This window comes from Megalobrama amblycephala, linkage group LG13 (assembly GCF_018812025.1).
Source record: "Megalobrama amblycephala isolate DHTTF-2021 linkage group LG13, ASM1881202v1, whole genome shotgun sequence".
In the NCBI taxonomy this organism is placed as follows: Eukaryota; Metazoa; Chordata; class Actinopteri; order Cypriniformes; family Xenocyprididae; genus Megalobrama; species Megalobrama amblycephala.
Genome location: NC_063056.1, coordinates 17,796,857 through 17,815,711, shown reverse-complemented (window position 1 = coordinate 17,815,711; position 18,855 = coordinate 17,796,857). Strand labels below are relative to the sequence as shown.

The 18,855-nt window shown below is 35.5% G+C and overlaps 2 protein-coding genes across 5 annotated transcripts; both read left to right on the top strand.

Annotated features, from left to right (window-relative positions):
- Positions 1-235: 235 nt before the first annotated feature.
- flcn (folliculin) lies at positions 236-10,173 on the top strand. 3 transcript variants are annotated; one of them, XM_048152432.1, is made up of 13 exons: positions 236-603; positions 685-732; positions 1,437-1,643; positions 1,721-1,831; positions 1,954-2,175; positions 2,289-2,455; positions 5,201-5,292; positions 5,691-5,854; positions 5,950-6,063; positions 6,241-6,364; positions 6,931-7,056; positions 7,181-7,283; positions 9,414-10,173. In XM_048152432.1, exons 1-13 carry the CDS (start codon positions 586-588, stop codon positions 9,619-9,621), a joined length of 1,704 nt encoding a protein of 567 aa, XP_048008389.1. In that variant the 5' UTR covers positions 236-585; the 3' UTR covers positions 9,622-10,173. The 3 variants fall into 3 exon arrangements, with proteins under 3 accessions (XP_048008389.1, XP_048008390.1, XP_048008387.1); XM_048152433.1 differs by having other exon boundaries at positions 237-502; positions 1,721-1,867; XM_048152430.1 differs by having other exon boundaries at positions 237-603; positions 1,721-1,867.
- A 2,089-nt stretch (positions 10,174-12,262) lies between these two features.
- zgc:174888 (uncharacterized protein LOC558116 homolog) lies at positions 12,263-17,888 on the top strand. Of its 2 annotated transcripts, XM_048152313.1 has the most exons (5): positions 12,267-12,791; positions 12,965-13,077; positions 13,265-13,333; positions 16,429-16,560; positions 16,745-17,888. In XM_048152313.1, exons 1-5 carry the CDS (start codon positions 12,779-12,781, stop codon positions 17,099-17,101), a joined length of 684 nt encoding a protein of 227 aa, XP_048008270.1. In that variant the 5' UTR covers positions 12,267-12,778; the 3' UTR covers positions 17,102-17,888. The 2 variants fall into 2 exon arrangements, with proteins under 2 accessions (XP_048008271.1, XP_048008270.1); XM_048152314.1 differs by lacking the exon at positions 13,265-13,333 and having other exon boundaries at positions 12,263-12,791.
- Positions 17,889-18,855: the final 967 nt, after the last annotated feature.

Here is an 18,855-nt window from a genome sequence, read left to right as displayed (position 1 = left end):
TGTGTCATATCACACGCATAAAAACATTAAACGTAATTTGAATTCACAATGAACAATACTAATTTACATATCTCGCCTGAAAGGGTTTTTGCATATTTTGAGTTTTTTTTTACTCATATTTTGAGTAAAGTGAGTTGTTACCTCGAGAACCACTCGGACCGATTCAGCCTGATTCATTCAGAACGGTTTTGTAAACTGGTTCAACTGAATCATCGAAAAGATCCGATTCCACAAAAGATTCTTTCAGGGATAAAGGCATTCAGCGGATTACGGAAGAGCTCATAATTAATTATATCACTCGAAATAACAAACATATACATGGCACCACCATGTAACTACAACAGAAAAACGTATTAGTGGATTATTTGGACTGTAAGGTACCGATGACCATGCAGTGAGAGACAAGAGCAGCTGTGTGAGTCACGCACACGTTGTTGTGATCTGAGCGCGTGACTTCCCCATCACATGATGCATAAGACTCAAAAAGGATGGACCTAACAATGTAAACACAATAAAACTAATTATTACGATCGTGTTTCAGCGATGATTTAGTAAACGCACGTCGTTGAGGATAGTGTGCCATTTATGTTTACTAGTTACATTGTAAGCAACATTGATAACCATGCAAAACCTGTAGATAGTTGCTATTGTCAATGCTCCATTACAATGTTTTGTTCTTGATAGTTTACTGGCAGTACCAGTCGGCGCAATTGCTCTACCCATCTGATAAAGGTAAGGATATTTTAGGTGTTTTTTTTCTATATATAATTTTTGCTTGCATTTAGATTGAGCCAAGATACCATATGTGAATAAGGTAACATTTTAACTAATATGTCACCATACTTCCTCAGTTGATCACAACACATTAAGACATTACATTTTGTATTACAGTTTTCCTAAAATGTTAAATGTCTAAATATTCAAATGAGGCATTATCTGATTAAAAATGCCCTCATTTGCAAGACAGAAATCTGAACATTGGATCTTGTTTCATTTTGTTGACATGCTAGAGTTAAAGGTTTTTACAGAAAGGATTTTGGGGATCAAAACTTAATATTTTTAAATATTTTTAGGAATAAAATATTATATAAATCAGTCGAATGTATATATGACCAAACCCCTCTGTAAAAACCTTCAGAATACAGATAAAACAGGAAACGCAGTTTATGTACATGTTTCTGAAATGGAAACAGAAAATAATTTTGTGAAAACAGCCTTAAAATATATGTATTTTTTACATTTACAAACACAAATAGACAAAGTGTAATTAAAATAAACACTTGAATGTTTACTGCCATAGTCATCAGCGTCCCTTTAACATTATACATTAGGCTAAATGTCTGTTTTGGTTTATAAACATTTCTAAAACTCACCCTCATTCTTACAAAGTACTGATAATATTGCATATTCTCATATAATCTTTCTTTTTCCTCCAGATGAACGCTTTAGTCGCCCTTTGCCACTTCTGTGAGCTCCATGGCCCTCGTACGCTATTCTGTACAGAGGCCGTCCACCCTCCGTCCCCATCTCCTCAGCCTGGTTCAGCCATTCCTGGTGACCGGGACCGAGAAGGGGACAGAGAGGGCGAAGGGCTCACTATGAGAGCCAACAGCTCTGCCACACAAAGAGCAGACATGTGTGAAGTAAGTGAGAAAGTATTTGTCACAGCCCAAATACATTCATAATATAGTCTCTAATATAGTATAATATCTCTCACCAGGGCTGTCGCTCCCTACCTGCGTCTCACCCAGGCTTTGTGAGTGTGGACGGTGAGACAGGAATCCGCTATTTGAGTCACCAACATCCACGCCAGCCACAGCTCTTCAGTGTGGTGAGACAAGCATGTGTGCGCAGCCTCAGCTGCGAGGTATCTATACGCTTATGATAAATAATCTAACTTGATAAAAAAAAAAAACATTGATGTGAAGTTTGTTATATTATCTGCTCTTGCAGGTTTGTCCTGGTCGGGAGGGGCCCATCTTCTTTGGAGATGAACAGCATGGATTCGTTTTTTCTCATACGTTTTTCATCAAAGACAGCCTGGCACGGGGTTTCCAGCGCTGGTACAGCATTGTCGTGGTAGCTATGGACAGGATCTACCTCATCAACTCCTGGCCTTTCCTGTTGCGCCACCTGCGGCTAACCATTCAGAGTCTACAGAACACAGCACTCAAGGTACTGGACTGCAGCACCACTTTAGCACCGTGATTGATGGAGTGCCTCTTGGAGTGATGAGTTGCTTGCAGTGTTGAAAATACAACATTTTGCTCTTGTTTGTTACCCTGCAGGTGTTTGACAGCGAGCAGGGTGTGTGTCCTCAGAGGGCTGTGCGTATGAACAGTGCCTTCTCTCCGGCAGTGTTCCCCCACCAGCGCAGCGGCAATGCAGCCCGCTCACTCACATCTCTAACCCAGCACCAAAACCTGTGGGCTAGTCTGCACTCCTCATTCAGCTGGTTCGTAAAACTGTATTCTGAATATTTTTGACTTTATAACTCGCAATGTTTCTTTATTTCTCATAATTCTGATTTTTTTTGTCTCACAATTTCTTTATATCTCACAATTGCAACTTAATTTCTCATAATTTTGACTATATCTCAGAATTGCCACCTTAGGGCTTTTCACACTTGAAATAGTTAGCCCTGGGTCATTCTAAACCCTGGGTAAACGGAGTCCTGGGTTATCTTGCTTCATGTTTCACACTGCTCATTATTTACCCAGGGTTAACAATTAATCCTGGGTATTCATAAGTTGACATTTCACATTGTACATTTCTAAACCATGGGTTAACGGTGTTATTTGTATATTTGCGGTGTCCGTGTCATTGATTGGATAAATGCAGCACGCGACCTGTTTACATAGCTCTGGTATTGCACATCCTCGTATTGCCGACTGTACTATCGAGTTTATATTGAATGGGTATTTCGGACTATAAAGGTAAGAATGAAACGGTCTCTTCTTCACTCAAATTGTCATGTTTTCTGTCAGCATTTGTCATTTTTCCTCACAAAAGCTGTTTCAGTGACTGTCCAAAACAGACAAATGTGAGGCACGCGATTGGTTGTCTGTTGCTAAGCATCTAGCATAACAGTCTAACACTGCATGGTTTCACACTGTACAAGTTTGCCACCGCAATGCGGGGTTAACGCTGCAAAAGTGGTGCTTCATAACCCCGCTTCTAAATTACTTGTGTGAAACGTTCCTTTACCCGGGGTTAAAAGCAGCGTTTAGAACGACGATAACCCGGGGTTAAGCACAGTGTGAAAAGCCCTCTTATGCAATTCTATTTAAAAATTGTGATTTATCTCACAATTGTCGCTTTTTATCTCACAATTCTGACATGACATCTCAGAATTTCAACTTTATATCTCACAATTATAACTTTATTTCTCACAATTGTAACTTTATATCTTACAATTACAAATTTATTTTTAAAATTAACTCACAATTGTGACTATAGCTAGAAATTGTGACTTTATATTACATTATTACAAGTTTATTTCTCATAATTGTGACTATGGCTCAAAATTTTGACTTTATAACTCACTATTCTAACTTTATTTATCTCTCTTTATTTCTAACTATTTTGACTTTATATCTACCTATTACAAATATATTTCTCAATTGTGACTCTCACAATTGTGACTATTTCTCATAATTGTGACTTTATATCTCACAATTTCAACTTTATATCTCACAATTACAACTTTATTTCACATAATTGCAACTATTTCTCACAATTGTGACTTTATTTCTCACTATTACAAATATATTTCTCAATTGTAACTCACAATTCTGACTTTGTCATAATTATGACGTTAAATCTCACAATTTCAACTTTATATCTCACAGTTGTGACTTCATATCTATGGAAGAGGTTTAGGGCCAAGCAATAATAAAAAAATAAAACCATCTCGAGATTAAAGTTGTTAAATTTCGAGAAAAAAGTCAAAATAAAATGTTGAGAATAAACTCATTAAATTACGAGAAAAAACTCGTTAAATTTCAAGAAAAAAGTCGAGATAAAATGTTGAGAAAAAACTCGTTAAATTTCGAGAAAAAAGTCAAGATAAAATGTTGAGAATAAAGTCATTAAATGACGAGAAAAAACTCGTTAAATTTCAAGAAAAAAGTCGAGATAAAATGTTGAGAATAAAGTCATTAAATTACGAGAAAAAAGTCGTTAAATTACGAGAACAAATTCGTTAAATTATGAGAAAAATGTTGTTAAATTTCGAGAAAAAAGTCGAGATAAAATGTTGAGAATAAACTCGTTAAATTACGAGAAAAAACTCGTTAAATTTCGAGAAAAAAGTCAAGATAAAATGTTGAGAATAAAGTCATTAAATTACGAGAAAAAACTCGTTAAATTTCAAGAAAAAAGTCGAGATAAATTGTTGAGAATAAACTTGTTAAATTACGAGAAAAAAACTTGTTAAATTTCAAGAAAAATGTTGAGAATAAAGTCATTAAATTACGAGAAAAAAGTCGTTAAATTACGAGAACAAATTCGTTAAATTATGAGAACAAATTCGTAATTTAACGACTTTTTTTCTCGTAATTTAATGACTTTATTCTCAACATTTTATCTCGACTTTTTTCTCGAAATTTAACGAGTTTTTTCTCGAAATTTAACAACTTTAATCTCGAGATGGTTTTATTTTTTTATTATTGCTTGGCCCTAATCCTCTTCCGTACATATCTCACAATTACAATATTATTTCTTTTAATTGTGACTTTATAACTCACTATTCTAACTTTATTTCACATAATTGCTACTATTTCTCATAATTGTGACTTTATTTCTCACAATTGTGATTTTATATCTCACTATTACAACTTCTCATGAAGTATGAGATACTCTCATACTTGTGAATGCATTTCTCATAATTGTGACTGTATTTCTCACTTTTATAATTTTATATCTCACTATGTAACATTATTTCTTATTTAACACTTTATCTCACAGTTAGCACTCTTTCAGTTATCATTCATATACTGGGCACAAAGGTTTAACATTAAGGATTAGGAGTTTGGTCAGATCCCTATCCCTAAATGTGTATGAGCAATAGTAACAGTGATGCTTTCCTTGGCAAACACCACAGCGCAAACACATACACTTTTCTATTTTGTAACTATCTATTTTGTATTTTTTAAATTATAATAATTCCTTTTACTTAAGTTAATTATCTGTTCTTTAGGTTGCTGAAAGCTTGTGGCAGTCGGTTGACTGAGAAGCTTTTAGAGGGAGCTCCCACAGAAGATACACTCGTTCTCATTGAAAGACAAACTGGTAAAATGAATACACTGAGTAAAAGAAAAACATTAAGAGAATGAAGATTGAAATTTTGTTGTGTTAAAAAATGTGATAAAATGTTATGTTTCTATACACAGCTAGATTTTTTTTTTTTTGGTATCATAGGGTACTATTGATTCTGTTGGAATATTTTAATTAGTGTTTCTACTAACAAATTGATTTTTCAACTGTTAAACTGAGTGTCTGGCCCACATTTTCCTTTTCCAACGTTCTGTTCCTGAGACTGACAAACAAACAGCTCTCCAGTGATTGTCCAACTTTGTTCATCTTTTATAATCAGAATAATAGCAATGACTCGGCATATCCTGAGGTTTTACTGTAAAGTTCAGATTTCAAAAAGGTTCACAACAACATTGTGTATAATTCTCTCACAGAGCAAGAGGAAGAGATGAGTGCCTGGGATGGTGCTGAAGGGGGCGGATCTAACTCACAGCCCAGCCAATCAGAGAGTGTACAGGCGAAAGACTTTCAATTTGATGATGGAAGACAAGAGGACCTCATTGGGCCGAAGTTCAAATCATTGAGACATTTAAGACAGGTAAATACATGTTTACTGTATTACCAACATTATTATTTAAAAAAAAAAAACTATAAATATTAAATTTGACTATGCTATATTGGATTAATTGGCAGGTCCTGGGTACCACAGATTTCAGACAGCTGACATGGCATGTTCTCATGGGAAACCAAGTCATATGGAGAGGTGCAGACCCTTGTCTTATCCAGTCAGCTTTCAATGTGCTAAAGGTCAGCTAAAAACCTATGTTTACAATATTTCCATCACACTAATCAAGTGATTCCAGGTCTACACCATTAAAGCACATCTGTGTTATATGTATACACTACCAGTCAAAAGTTTGGACACCCTTGACTGAATTTGTTTCATACAAGTATCCTGAATTCAGATTTCTGACCATTTCACAGGCTTTGCTTCCAGTTGGCTGTGTCCGAGCAGTTCCGTACAGTCCTCACTATGAGGAAGCATATCGATGTAACTTCCTTGGCCTTAGCCCAGATGTATCAATCCCAGCCCATGTCAGCTCTTCAGGTACTGTACTGTAAAAGAATGTGCTGTTTCTTAAATGTTTCACTGCAAACCCTCTTTTGTATATTTTTGCTTGACACAGCTAGTTAATTTAACCTTCAGAAAACATACACCACATTAAAATAAACTTAAGATTCAAGCCCTGAGGGATTTGAGCCCCATTAACCTATTTTATTCTGATCCCATCCTTGTGGCGCTGCCGTATCTGAGATTTCTTGGGGTCAAACATAAATGAAAAGTAACACTATGCATAAGTCACACTGAGAAATGGCAGCAGTGCTCTCATCCATCAAATATACTGTTTTTATAACATGATTGTATTTTATTTTAATCAAGACAAACACACATGGATGTAACAGAGGCCTCAAACAAAGTGTTTTGGTGTGTTCTTTGTCAGAATGTGATTTACATCGTATTTCTCAACTTCCGTGTGACTGTTTTCTTTCTAAACATAGTGAAATTGTTTCATAACTCAGGGTCAAGTTCATCTCAAAGTTCAACACTTATTGAGTATCTTAATGGTGTAACCCCTCTCCCTCTTTCTTTATCTCTCTCAATCTGTCTTCCAGAGTTTTCAGTGCTGGTGGATGTACTTAACGTTGAGCGCGGTTGTGTAAATCCTGTTTCGGATGATGACATCCTCTCACTTTACCAGTTCAACATTAGCAGTGCCAACACGCAACCAACGGATAAAGGTAAACGCATGGACACATGTAGTATTGCCACAGTCTTTACATTTTTTTTACCCCTATTCAGACACTCTATTTATTGCATTTTCCATTTGTACTCCTTCTATAATGTGTTTTTTCTTTCTCTCAGGTCCAACTCTGTTGAATAAGATCGAAGTGGCTCTTTCTAATGAGAATCTGTCAGTGGAGGTGGTCTCTCTCTGCCTGCTCTGTCTGAAAGAGGAGTGGATGAAGTAATTTAGCATTTTTTTCTTTACATATATATGGAAGAGGATTAGGGCCAAGCAATAATAAAAAAATAAAACCATCTCGAGATTAAAGTTGTTAAATTTCGAGAAAAAAGTCGAAATAAAATGTTGAGAATAAAGTCATTAAATTACGAGAAAAAAGTCGTTAAATTTCGAGAAAAAAGTCGAAATAAAATGTTGAGAATAAAGTCATTAAATTACGAGAAAAAAAACCTTAAATTATGAGAACAAATTAGTTAAATTAAGAGAAAAATGTCATTAAATTTCGAGAAAAAAGTCGAGATAAAATGTTGAGAATAAAGTCGTTAAATTACGAGAAAAAAGTCGTTAAATTATGAGAACAAATTAGTTAAATTAAGAGAAAAATGTCGTTAAATTTCGAGAAAAAAGTCGAGATAAAATGTTGAGAATAAAGTCATTAAATTACGAGAAAAAAGTCATTAAATTATGAGAACAAATTAGTTAAATTAAGAGAAAAATGTCGTTAAATTTCGAGAAAAAAGTCGAGATAAAATGTTGAGAATAAAGTCATTAAATTACGAGAAAAAAGTCGTTAAATTATGAGAACAAATTAGTTAAATTAAGAGAAAAATTACGTTAAATTACGAGAAAAAAGTCGTTAAATTACGAGAACAAATTCATTAAATTACGGATTAGTTCTCATAATTTAACGACTTTTTTTTGTAATTTAATGACTTTATTCTCCTAATTTAATGAGTTTATTCTCAACATTTTATCTCAACTTTTTTCTCGTAATTTAATGACTTTATTCTCATAATTTAATGACTTTATTCTCAACATTTTATCTCGACTTTTTTCTCGAAATTTAATGACATTTTTCTCATAATTTAACGAATTTGTGCTCGTAATTTAATGACTTTTTTCTCGTAATTTAACGAGTTTATTCTCAACATTTTATCTCGACTTTTTTCTCGAAATTTAACGACATTTTTCTCGAAATTTAACGACATTTTTCTCATAATTTAACGAATTTGTGCTCGTAATTTAATGACTTTTTTCTCGTAATTTAACGAGTTTATTCTCAACATTTTATCTCGACTTTTTTCTCGAAATTTAACGAGTTTTTTCTCGAAATTTAACAACTTTAATCTCGAGATGGTTTTATTTTTTATTATTGCTTGGCCCTAATCCACTTCCGTACATATATACAATTTCTATTTCATTATAAAATATATCCCTTCAGAGTCATTAGAAACAGATGACAGTCTTTATTACAAACACAATATCCACTAATATATCCAAAATACTTGCCCAAGAGTACTTTCTTTTCATTTCGATTTATATAATTTTGTCTAATTTATTACTTTTGTATATATACAGTATGTGTATATTTACACTACTAGTTTGGATCAGTAAGATTTTGATAGAAGCCTGTTATGCTCACAAGGGCTGCATTTATCTTATTAAAAATACAGTAATATTGTGAAATATTCCTACAATAACTGTTTTCTATTGTAATATAATTTTAAAATGTCATTTAGTCCAATGAAGACAAAGCTGAATTTTCATCAGCCATTACTACACAGTATTCAGTGTCACATGACTCTTCAGAAATCATTCTAATATGCTGATTTGGTGCTCAAAAACATTTATTATTATAATCACAGTTGAAAACAGTTTTGCTGCTTAATATTTTTGAGGAAAGCGAGATACATTTGGGATTCTTTGTAGAATAGAAAGTTCAAAAGAACAGCATTTATTTGAAATGGAAATCTTTTGTATTATTGCAAATGTCTGTACTGCCATTTTTGATTAATTTAATGTTTCCTTGCTGAATAATTAATTTCTTTCACAAAAACAAACTTTTGAATGACATCTAAAATGAAAACTACAGTTTAAATTTGTTGAATAAAATATGAAGTACTTTTACAGTGTTTATATAAGACACTTTCCACAATTGGGTTCAAAATAGGATCTGAAATTTGGGATTTTTGCCTGTTCTCCTTTTTTCCAGTAAATCTCCTTTTTCCTCTCTCTTACTCACTTCTTCCAAATTTCCTCTTTGAACCGTTTTCATCTTGTCTGTTTATTGTTCCCTTGCTAACCTTTTGTGCTTCCTCTCACCACATGCTCTTATTGCTCTCTCTGTTACAGCAAAGTAAAAGTGTTGTTTAAGTTCTCCAAGGTGGATGGCAGAGGTAAAGAGGACACTCAGAAGGTTTTAGCCCTGCTGGGGGCCACGGGGCCCGGAGAAGAGGACAATGTGCGTCTTCTTAAGTTTTGGATGACAGGACTCAGCAAGCTCTACAAGAGCCATCTGATGACAGCAGTCAGAGGTGGAGAGAGAACTCTGAGCCAGTGAGAAAGAGAGAGAGAGAGAGAGAGAGAGAGGAAGAAAGGGGACAATAGACTCATTGCTAGAGCTAGATGAAAAGAATGTGTGGGTGCGTGTCTCAATTACGGGAAAAGGGGGCCAAGCCTGAGAATGTGTTTTTCTGCATGGTACAGAGAGAAAGTAAAAGCTATCATTGTGATTGAAGCCTCAAAAACTTTTACTTAGACATGTGCATTTAAATGGAATGTTGTTTTACCGTCATGACTAGACATGTCCATTTTCTGTCGTTTTCACTATGTCTAATATTGCACATGGTCCACCGACTTCATGGGAACTAGGCAGAGTATCAATTTTCATGACACTGTTTTGTAATTCACGTCATCATCACATATCTCTGTTCAACTGTCTTGTCTGAGAGAAAATTTGTTTAATTAGCAGTTTTATTTATCCTTATTTGTTAACTTATTTTGAATAAATGGATTTTAAACTCACACATGCTAAATAAAGACCGTGTGCTTCTTGTAAATCAAAATGCTACTAACGTTTTGTTTTTTTTTAAAAATAAAGTACTGTAATTAATTAGTGCAATGTGATTATTCCAGCTACTGATGTCTATCGTTATCATCTCATAGTGAAGAATTTTCACATTTCTTTTGGAACACAAAAGAAGATATTTTGATAACTGTCTAAATGTTTTTTCTCCCCGTGCAAAAAAAAAAAAAAAAGGGGTCCAGTGTTGTTTTGGACCCCACTGACTTCCAAAAATAGTTAATGACATTATTATTAAAGGGTTAGTTCACCCAAAAATGAAAATTCTGTCATTTATTACTTACCCTCATGCTGTTCCACACCCATAAGGCCTTCGTTCATCTTCAGAACACAAATTAAGATATTTTTGATGAAATCCGATGGTTCCGTGAGGCCTGCATAGGGAGCAATGACATTTCCTCTCTCAAGATCCATAAAGGTACTAAAAACATATTTAAATCAGTTCATGTGAGTACAGTGGTTCAATATTAATATTATAAAGCGACGAGAATATTTTTGGAGCGCCAAAAATAAATAAATAACGACTTATTTAGTGATGGCCGATTTCAAAACACTGCTTCATGAAGCATCGGAGCATAAATGAATCAGTGTGTCGAATCATGATTCAGATCGCGTGTCAAACTGCCAACGGCTGAAATCACGTGACTTTGGCGCTCCGAACAGCAGATTCGACACACTGATTCATTTATGCTCCGAATCGGCCATCACTAAATAAGTCGTTATTTTGTTTTTTGGCACACCAAAAATATTCTCGTCGCTTTATAATATTAATATTGAACCACTGTACTCACATGAACCATTTAAATATGTTTTTAGTACCTTTATGGATCTTTAGAGAGGAAATGTACATTGCTCCCTATGGAGGCCTCACAGAGCTATCGAATTTCAACTAAAATATATTACTTTGTGTTCTGAAGATTAACAAAGGTTCTACGGGTGTGAAATGGCATGAGGGTAAAATGACAGAATTTTCATTTTTGGGTGAACTAACCCTTTATAAAAAATTATTTATAGTAACATTATTCAAAATATCTTTAAAGAAAGTCACACAGGTTTTGAACAACATGAGGGTAAGTAAATCATAACTTAAGTAAATAATTTGGGTGATCTGGCCCTTTAATTGCTGAGTTTCTTAAATATTTAGCAATCACCCTAAACCCATTACAGTTTTTACAACTTGTTTTAAAGTGCTTCAAGACCTCAAGTCATGTGATAAACTCTTCTAACATTTACCCTCAGCATAAGAGCCTCTTACATAAGGACACTCTAGTGTTTCACAGTTGTATGAGCGTAACTGAAAGGATCAGGTTGTTTCCCTCTATATTAACACAGTGCAGAGCAGATGTTATATATCACTATACACATGAACACACACACACAGAATATATAAATATTTAGGTATCTTGGATGTACAAAATCATTTTAGATTTAAAAATTTGTAACAAGCCATCAATGCAGGTTAAATAAAAAATGTATTTAGTCAAATGTGGTGTGTAGGTGTAGATGTTGCCCTGAGGAGGATTGCAAGATACTCTTTCCCTGTCTGCACTGGTTGATTGACGGCCAAGTAGGAATTGCTGGATCATTGCCACGAGATTACTCACATAGATAATCATGAATTTATTTATTCCAGATTGTATAAGATTTATGTCGCGTCTCATTTTTATTTTGTTTACTCATTACATTGTAACATTACAACATTTTTTTCAAACCGCACTCATTATGCACTAAGAACATTTTTTCTTTGATGCAATCTTTCATGTAACTGTATCTGAACCAAATGCACCACAAACAGACTGCTTTGTTTATATAAATGACAGCATAGTTGAATCTTCTCGCTTTATGGGCATCCCGTGCTTGAGTGGCAATGACTAATCTGGAATAGTATGAATCACATAAACATGATGAAATATAACATCCTTTTATTGGAGACAAAGAAGCTTGTGTGCTTAGTCATCATTTCACCTGATGAGTTGTGGGATTGAGGGGGCAACAGACATGGATGTCTGAGTGGGGAGGAGGGAAATTAAAAACAGACTTCCAGAGTGCATGACTAAGCCCTGCAAAGGCCGTGCATTGAGTACTGATAAAGAGAGAAGAAGAGGGGGAGTGCATGCCGTTTAATGAGGTAAAGGGGTGGGGAGCGGGCAGAGAGATTGAACCACCAGGACTTTCACTTTCAGTGAGCAAACAGCCTCCACACGGTTTGCTCCTGCAGCCTAAGAGATCAAACGCGCTGCTTGCCAATTGGAAATAAAAGCCTCAAAACAAAGGGATTTATAAAGGAAGAAGGAAAGTAAACAGAGGAAAAGAAACAGGAAACTATTATATCACAGGAAATAGAGGAATATTTTTGCTATCCATCAGAATCTTTGCTCCCAAAGAGAGACTGGGAATTTCCAAGTGGGATTGAGCCAGAGAGGGACAGAACGGAGAGCAGCTGTCAATGAGGGATCGAGGAGAAAGTGCAGCAGTAAGAGGAAGAGGAGACGTTGGTTAGTAGTCACTAAAAGAGGCAGCCGGGGAACCCACTGAGACTGAGATTCCTACACAACTTTTCTGCAACAATCTGTCGTGCACAAGGACTTGGTTAAGAAGAACATGGGGAATATGGGCCACATTGGCCGGTAGAAGCATGTCACCAACAGGTAACGTGATTCGCGTGCAGCACCGACGAAGGTCCATCAATTGATGCGCGTATTGTATTTTCAGACAGACAGTGTGTATGCTGTTTACAAGAGTAGGCTACATAATGCGTAGTTTTAAATATCTTACCGATTTTAATACTCTGAACCCATATTAATTTACCTTTGCCTTACAGTGCTGTTACTTCTATCAATATTGACTGTTCAAGGAAGTGGGTGTGATGATTTTATGAAGACGACGATCAGAAATCTGCAGGACACTATAAACACTGAAAGAACGAACGGATTCGTGAGTTTTGCCTTTAAAAATCTGCTCATTGTTTATTAGAAAGTTCGCAATCTCGTTTATCTGTCCCGTGTCATTTTGTAGGCTACTAACCTCATTGTTGTTCTGCGGTTTTGGTAACGTGTGAGAAGCCTGTGCAACTTAAAGTAAAGATCAAAGGATGCACAATTTGACATTTTATCTGTTGCAGCCACAAGTGTTTCCGAAGAACTACGTCGTGTCACACTATTTCAACGACAGCGCGCTGTGCAATGAGCCGGTAAGAATGACAGTTCAATACGGGTCAGTGAAGCGTCGCTCTTTTCTGTGTGATCTAATTTAAATTGATTAATTTTTGGTATTTTAATGGGGCCTACTATTAAAAATATCCAGATATTGTAATTGTGGGAGATTGCAAATAAATAAATAAATCTAAAAAAAAAAAAAAAAAAAAAATGTTGACATAAGTAGTATGGCATTATCTTTTATTATAATTTCTTTTTAAAAAGCAGTGAAGTAATATTGTTTAATTTTGTTTTTATAAAAACTCTTTTTGTTTAGGAAAGATTGAGTAACCATAAAGGGTTAGTTCACCCAAAAATGAAAATTCTGTCATTTTTTACTCACCCTAATGTGGTTCCACACCCATAAGAACTTCGTTCATCCTCGGGACAAAAGTTAAGATATTTTTGATGAAATCCGATGGCTCAGTGAGGCCTCCATTGCCAGCAAGATAATTAACGCTTTCAGTCCATAAAGCTGCTAATATCATATTTAAAACAGTTCATGTGACTACATTGGATCAACCTTAATATTATGAAGTGACGAAAAAACAAAACAAAATAACGACTTTTCAACAATATCTAGTGATGGGCGATTTCAAAGAACTGCTTCATGAAGCTTCATGAATCTTTTGTTTTGAATCAGTGGTTTGAAGCGGCAAAGTCAAATGATTTCAGTAAACGAGGCTTCGTTACGTCATAAGTGTTTTGAAATGGTTTGTGTAACTTTGGCAGTTTTAATACGTGCTCTGAACCACTGTGTTTTAAAATCGTCCATTACTATATTGCTGAAAAGTTGTTTTTTTTTTGTTTGTTTTTTTGGTGCACAAAGAGTATTCTCGTCGCTTTATGATATTAAAGGGATAGTTCACCCAAAAATGAAAATTTGATGTTTATCTGCTTACCCCCAGCGCATCCAAGATGTAGGTGACTTTGTTTCTTCAGTAGAACACAAATGATGATTTTTAACTCCAACCGTTGCCGTCTGTCAGTCGTATAATGCATGTCAATGGGAACACCATCTATAAGAGTAAAAAAAAAACACGCACAGACAAATCCAAATTAAACCCTGCGGCTCGTGACGACACATTGATGTCCTAAGACATGAAAAGATCAGTTTGTGCAAGAAACCAAACAGTATTTATATAATTTATTTACCTCTAATATACCACTATGTCCAACTGCCTTGAGCATCCAGTGTGTGAGGTCTGAAAATGCGCTCTGATGCTGGAAGTGATCTGTTCAGACCTCACTAAACGGATGTGGAGGGAAGTTGGACATATTGGTGTATTAGAGGTAAAAAATGATATAAATACTGTTCGGTTTCTCGCACAATCCGATCTTTGCATGTCTTAGGACATCAATGTGTCATCACGAACCGCAAGGTTTAATTTAGATTTGTCTGTGCATATTTTTTTTTACTCTTATTGATTGTGTTCCCATTGACACGCATTATACGGCTGACAGACCGCAACGGTTGCAGTTAAAAATCATCATTTGTATTCTACTGAAGAAACAAAGTCACCTACATCTTGGACGCCCTGGGGGTAAGCAGACAAATTTTCATTTTTAGGTGAACTATCCCTTTAAGGTTGAACCTTTCTGGGCATCCGAAAGTGTTATTTAACTTGCAGGCAATGGGGGCCTCACTGCAGGGTTGCCAGGTTTTCACAACAAAACCTGCCCAATTGCAACTCAAAACTAGCCCATGGTCTTACGGGTGTAGAACGACATGAGGGTGAGTAATAAATGACATAATTTTTAATTTTGGTTGAACAAACCCTACAAGACACCATTATATTCATGACTAAAAAAAGTACTTTGAAACATGTTTGACAAATTGTTTGACAATAATGATTAAATTGTGTGGACTCTTGAAAATTAAGGTGAAAGGAAATTTATGTATTCTATGCGTAAAGGTGCCCTAGATTCAAAAATTGAATTTACCTCGGCATAGTTAAATAACAAGAGTTCAGTACATGGAAAAGACATGCAGTGAGTCTCAAACTCCATTGTTTCCTCCTTTTTATATAAATCTCATTTGTTTAAACGACCTCCGAAGAACAGGCGAATCTCAACATAACATCGACTGTTACGTAACAGTCGGGGTGTACACCCCCAATATTTGCATAATGCCAGCCCATTCGACGCATTAGACAATGGCAGTGTCTGGATCTGCACAGCTGAATCATCAGACTAGGTAAGCAAGCAAGAACAACAGCGAAAAATGGCAGATGGAGCAATAATAACTGACATAATCCATGATATCATGATATTTTTACTGATATTTGTAAATTGTCTTTCTAAAAGTTTCGTTAGCATGTTGCTAATTTACTGTTAAATGTGGTTAAAGTTACCATCGTTTCTTACTGTATTCACGGAGACAAGAGCCGTCGCTATTTTCATTTTTAAACACTTGCAGTCTGTATAATGCATAAACACAACTTCATTCTTTATAAATCTCTCCAACAGTGTAGCATTAGCCGTTAGCCACGGAGCACAGCCTCAGATTCACTCAAAATAAAACTTTAACATCCAATTAAATACTTTACTCACAAAATCCGCCGCATGCATGCCGCATGCATGACGAACATCTTGTAAAGATCCATTTGAGGGTTATATTAGCTGTGTAAACTTTGTTTATGCACTGTTCAAGGCAAGCGGGAGCTCCGTGGGCGTCAAGCAGGAGAATTAAAGGGCCAGTAGCCCTGAATCGGCTCATTTATAATGATGCCCCAAAATAGGCAGTTAAAAAAATTAATTAAAAAAAATCTATGGGGTATTTTGAGCTGAAACTTCACAGACACATTCAGGGGACACCTTAGACTTATATTACATCTTTTTTTTAAAAAGTTCTAGGGCACCTTTAATGGTTACACCATATGACATTTTTAGTAATTTTGTGTCATTAAATCAAAATGATCTGTTGAATATGGTATATTTTTGCCCCAAATGTGTGAAAGTAATAAGAATAGATAGATTACATTTCTAAGAACATGTCACATGTTTTTAAAACAAGAATTTCTCCTGGTTTATCATCTCAGCCATCCTAATTTTGCTCAAAATTACATCTGTTTTGTGTGTGTGCGTTTAGTGCTGTGTGTTCAGTGCTGCTGTGTTCCTGTCTAATTCTTGGAGTCAGCTCCTCCAGCACCTCAGTAGAGTTCACCTCAAATACAAGTTCGTCAGTGAGCTGATTTACGAGCTGGACAACATAGCAAAAGTGGTATATATCATCACATACAATTATTTATTTGTAACACGCTTGAATCATACCATACTTCTTGCTGCTATACTGTTTCATCAGATGTTGCATCAGTACGTTTTTCATTCTTGGTCATAGGCTTGACAGATTGTAGATCTGTATTAGATCTTGAAGTCAGTGTTTTTTTAAATCTTTTTGGCAACAGAAATTCCCAGAACAGCCAGATCTTTATGACTTCCCATCCGTTCAGTCATCGCCTGAAGGACTTCTCTCCTTCACTTCATCCTTCTTCACACAATGGCTCAATTTGAATTGTGCTTTTGGAGAGCATCACTGCATTTTCCCCACACCAAATGAAGAGGATCAAGAAAATCCAAAGGAGGAAGAGAATGTGGAGAATCGTGAACCGGTGAACGACCAACTGCCTGTTATAGAAGGAGAGATAAAGACAGAAAAACAGCTTGACCCTGGTCCGACCAACAGCTATCCTAAGACATGTTGCACTGGTTTCACTCACTGGAGCTTATCTTTTCTATGGATAACATCAAGTCTGATCTGGTGAAAGTCAAGGAATCTGTTTTAAATATGCCACAAAACTTGGTCAAAAGAAGGCTCCGCTTGGAAGAACCTCTGTACTGTGTTGCCTTGACTTTAAGTCAGTTTGGATGCTAATTTTGATCAGTTTGGATGCTAATTTTGTTTTACACTGATAAAAAAAGCTTGGCATTTGATTGAGGTTTCAAAGAAGTTGCTCTCTGGATAAAGTGTCTCATGATTTCTGGATGCAGTTATGGATCAGCTTCTGTTGGAGAAAAGGGATGTTTTGGAAACACACACATGGCTAATATGATGTTCTCTTTTATGTATGATGTTTTTTCTGCACCATGTCTTTGCACTGATTGTTTCTATCACTTATCCAGTGTTTCTATCATCTTATACAGTGAATTATGTGTCATCTATGATAATTCAGGTAAAACCTGTTGACTGAATGTTTTAACATTGAATGTAGTGAAAAAGTAAAGAATACATGAAGCCAAAAGTCTCTGCTTATCGCCCAGTGTTCAAGAGGAAACAACAACAACACTCATGTACTACAGTTAATTCAAGCCATTTTAAACACAACTTTAGAATAGGAACCACAGCGCCTGCTACTTTCTGAACAAGAAAAGTCATTTGCAAAAGGGTTACACAAGTCATGTTTACAAGTTTTGTTGTTTTGTCTTAGAGAAGGTTACTACTACAAGCAATGTTTTATTCGAATGAATTTAACAATCTGTCTGTTTTTGGTGTACATGTGTTGTCAGTTTTTACATGTAGATTTTTATATATAAATAAAATCTTAAAATTACTATCTGTGTTTGCCTGAACTGTCGATCTTTAAGAGACTATACTCTTTTGTTTGTCAGAGTGTTTGTATGAGGGCTCTCTCTAGTATCAGCTGGATGGAGGGACTTGCAGTTGATGGCACAAACAACAAGAAACCACAGAGACCTTTTGTTCACACAATTTTGCTGTCCTACCACAATATAGCCTAGGGCTGGCACATCTCGAAAACACACATAAAACGCACAATTTGCCATTCAACACCCAATAAATTGCACTTTAGTTGCATGTTGTTGAAATTAAACAAGGTTGTTCATGATGTTGCAGGATTTTGCCGTTACATTTCAGCAATGGGTTTGTTTAGATTAACACATTATTTAGCAAAATCACATGAAAACTAGCACCAACCCATCTGAAGGGGGGAAAAACAGCCTAAACTGCTTTGCAGGTCTTTTGGCTTGTTTTATGGATTTTTAGTTTTCAGTTGGTCTTTATGAAAGACCTTGCTGGTCATCTTAAAGGGATATTTCACCCAAAAATAAAAATTCTGTCATCATTTACACACCCTCATGTTGTTTAAAACCTGTACACATGTCTTTCTTCTGTTGCACACAAAAGAAGATATTTTGAAGAATGTCTGTAACCAAACAGTTGATGAACCCCCATTGACTTCTGTAGTATTTTTTTCCTACTATGGAAGTCAATGGAGTCCATCAACCTTTGGTTACCCTATATTCTTCAAGATATCTTCTTTTGTGTACAACGGAGGAACAAAATTCATACAAGTTTGAAACAACTTGAGGGTAAGTAGCCTAACTGATGACAGAATTTTCATTTTTGGGTGAACTATCCCTTTAATCTTGGCCAGGATGGAAGACCACCTTAGACTTTAGCTACAATATGCTAACATTAACAGTGACTAACATTAACTTGTAACAATACATTTGTTACAGAATTTATTAATCTTTGTAGTTAAAAAAATACAAATGCCTA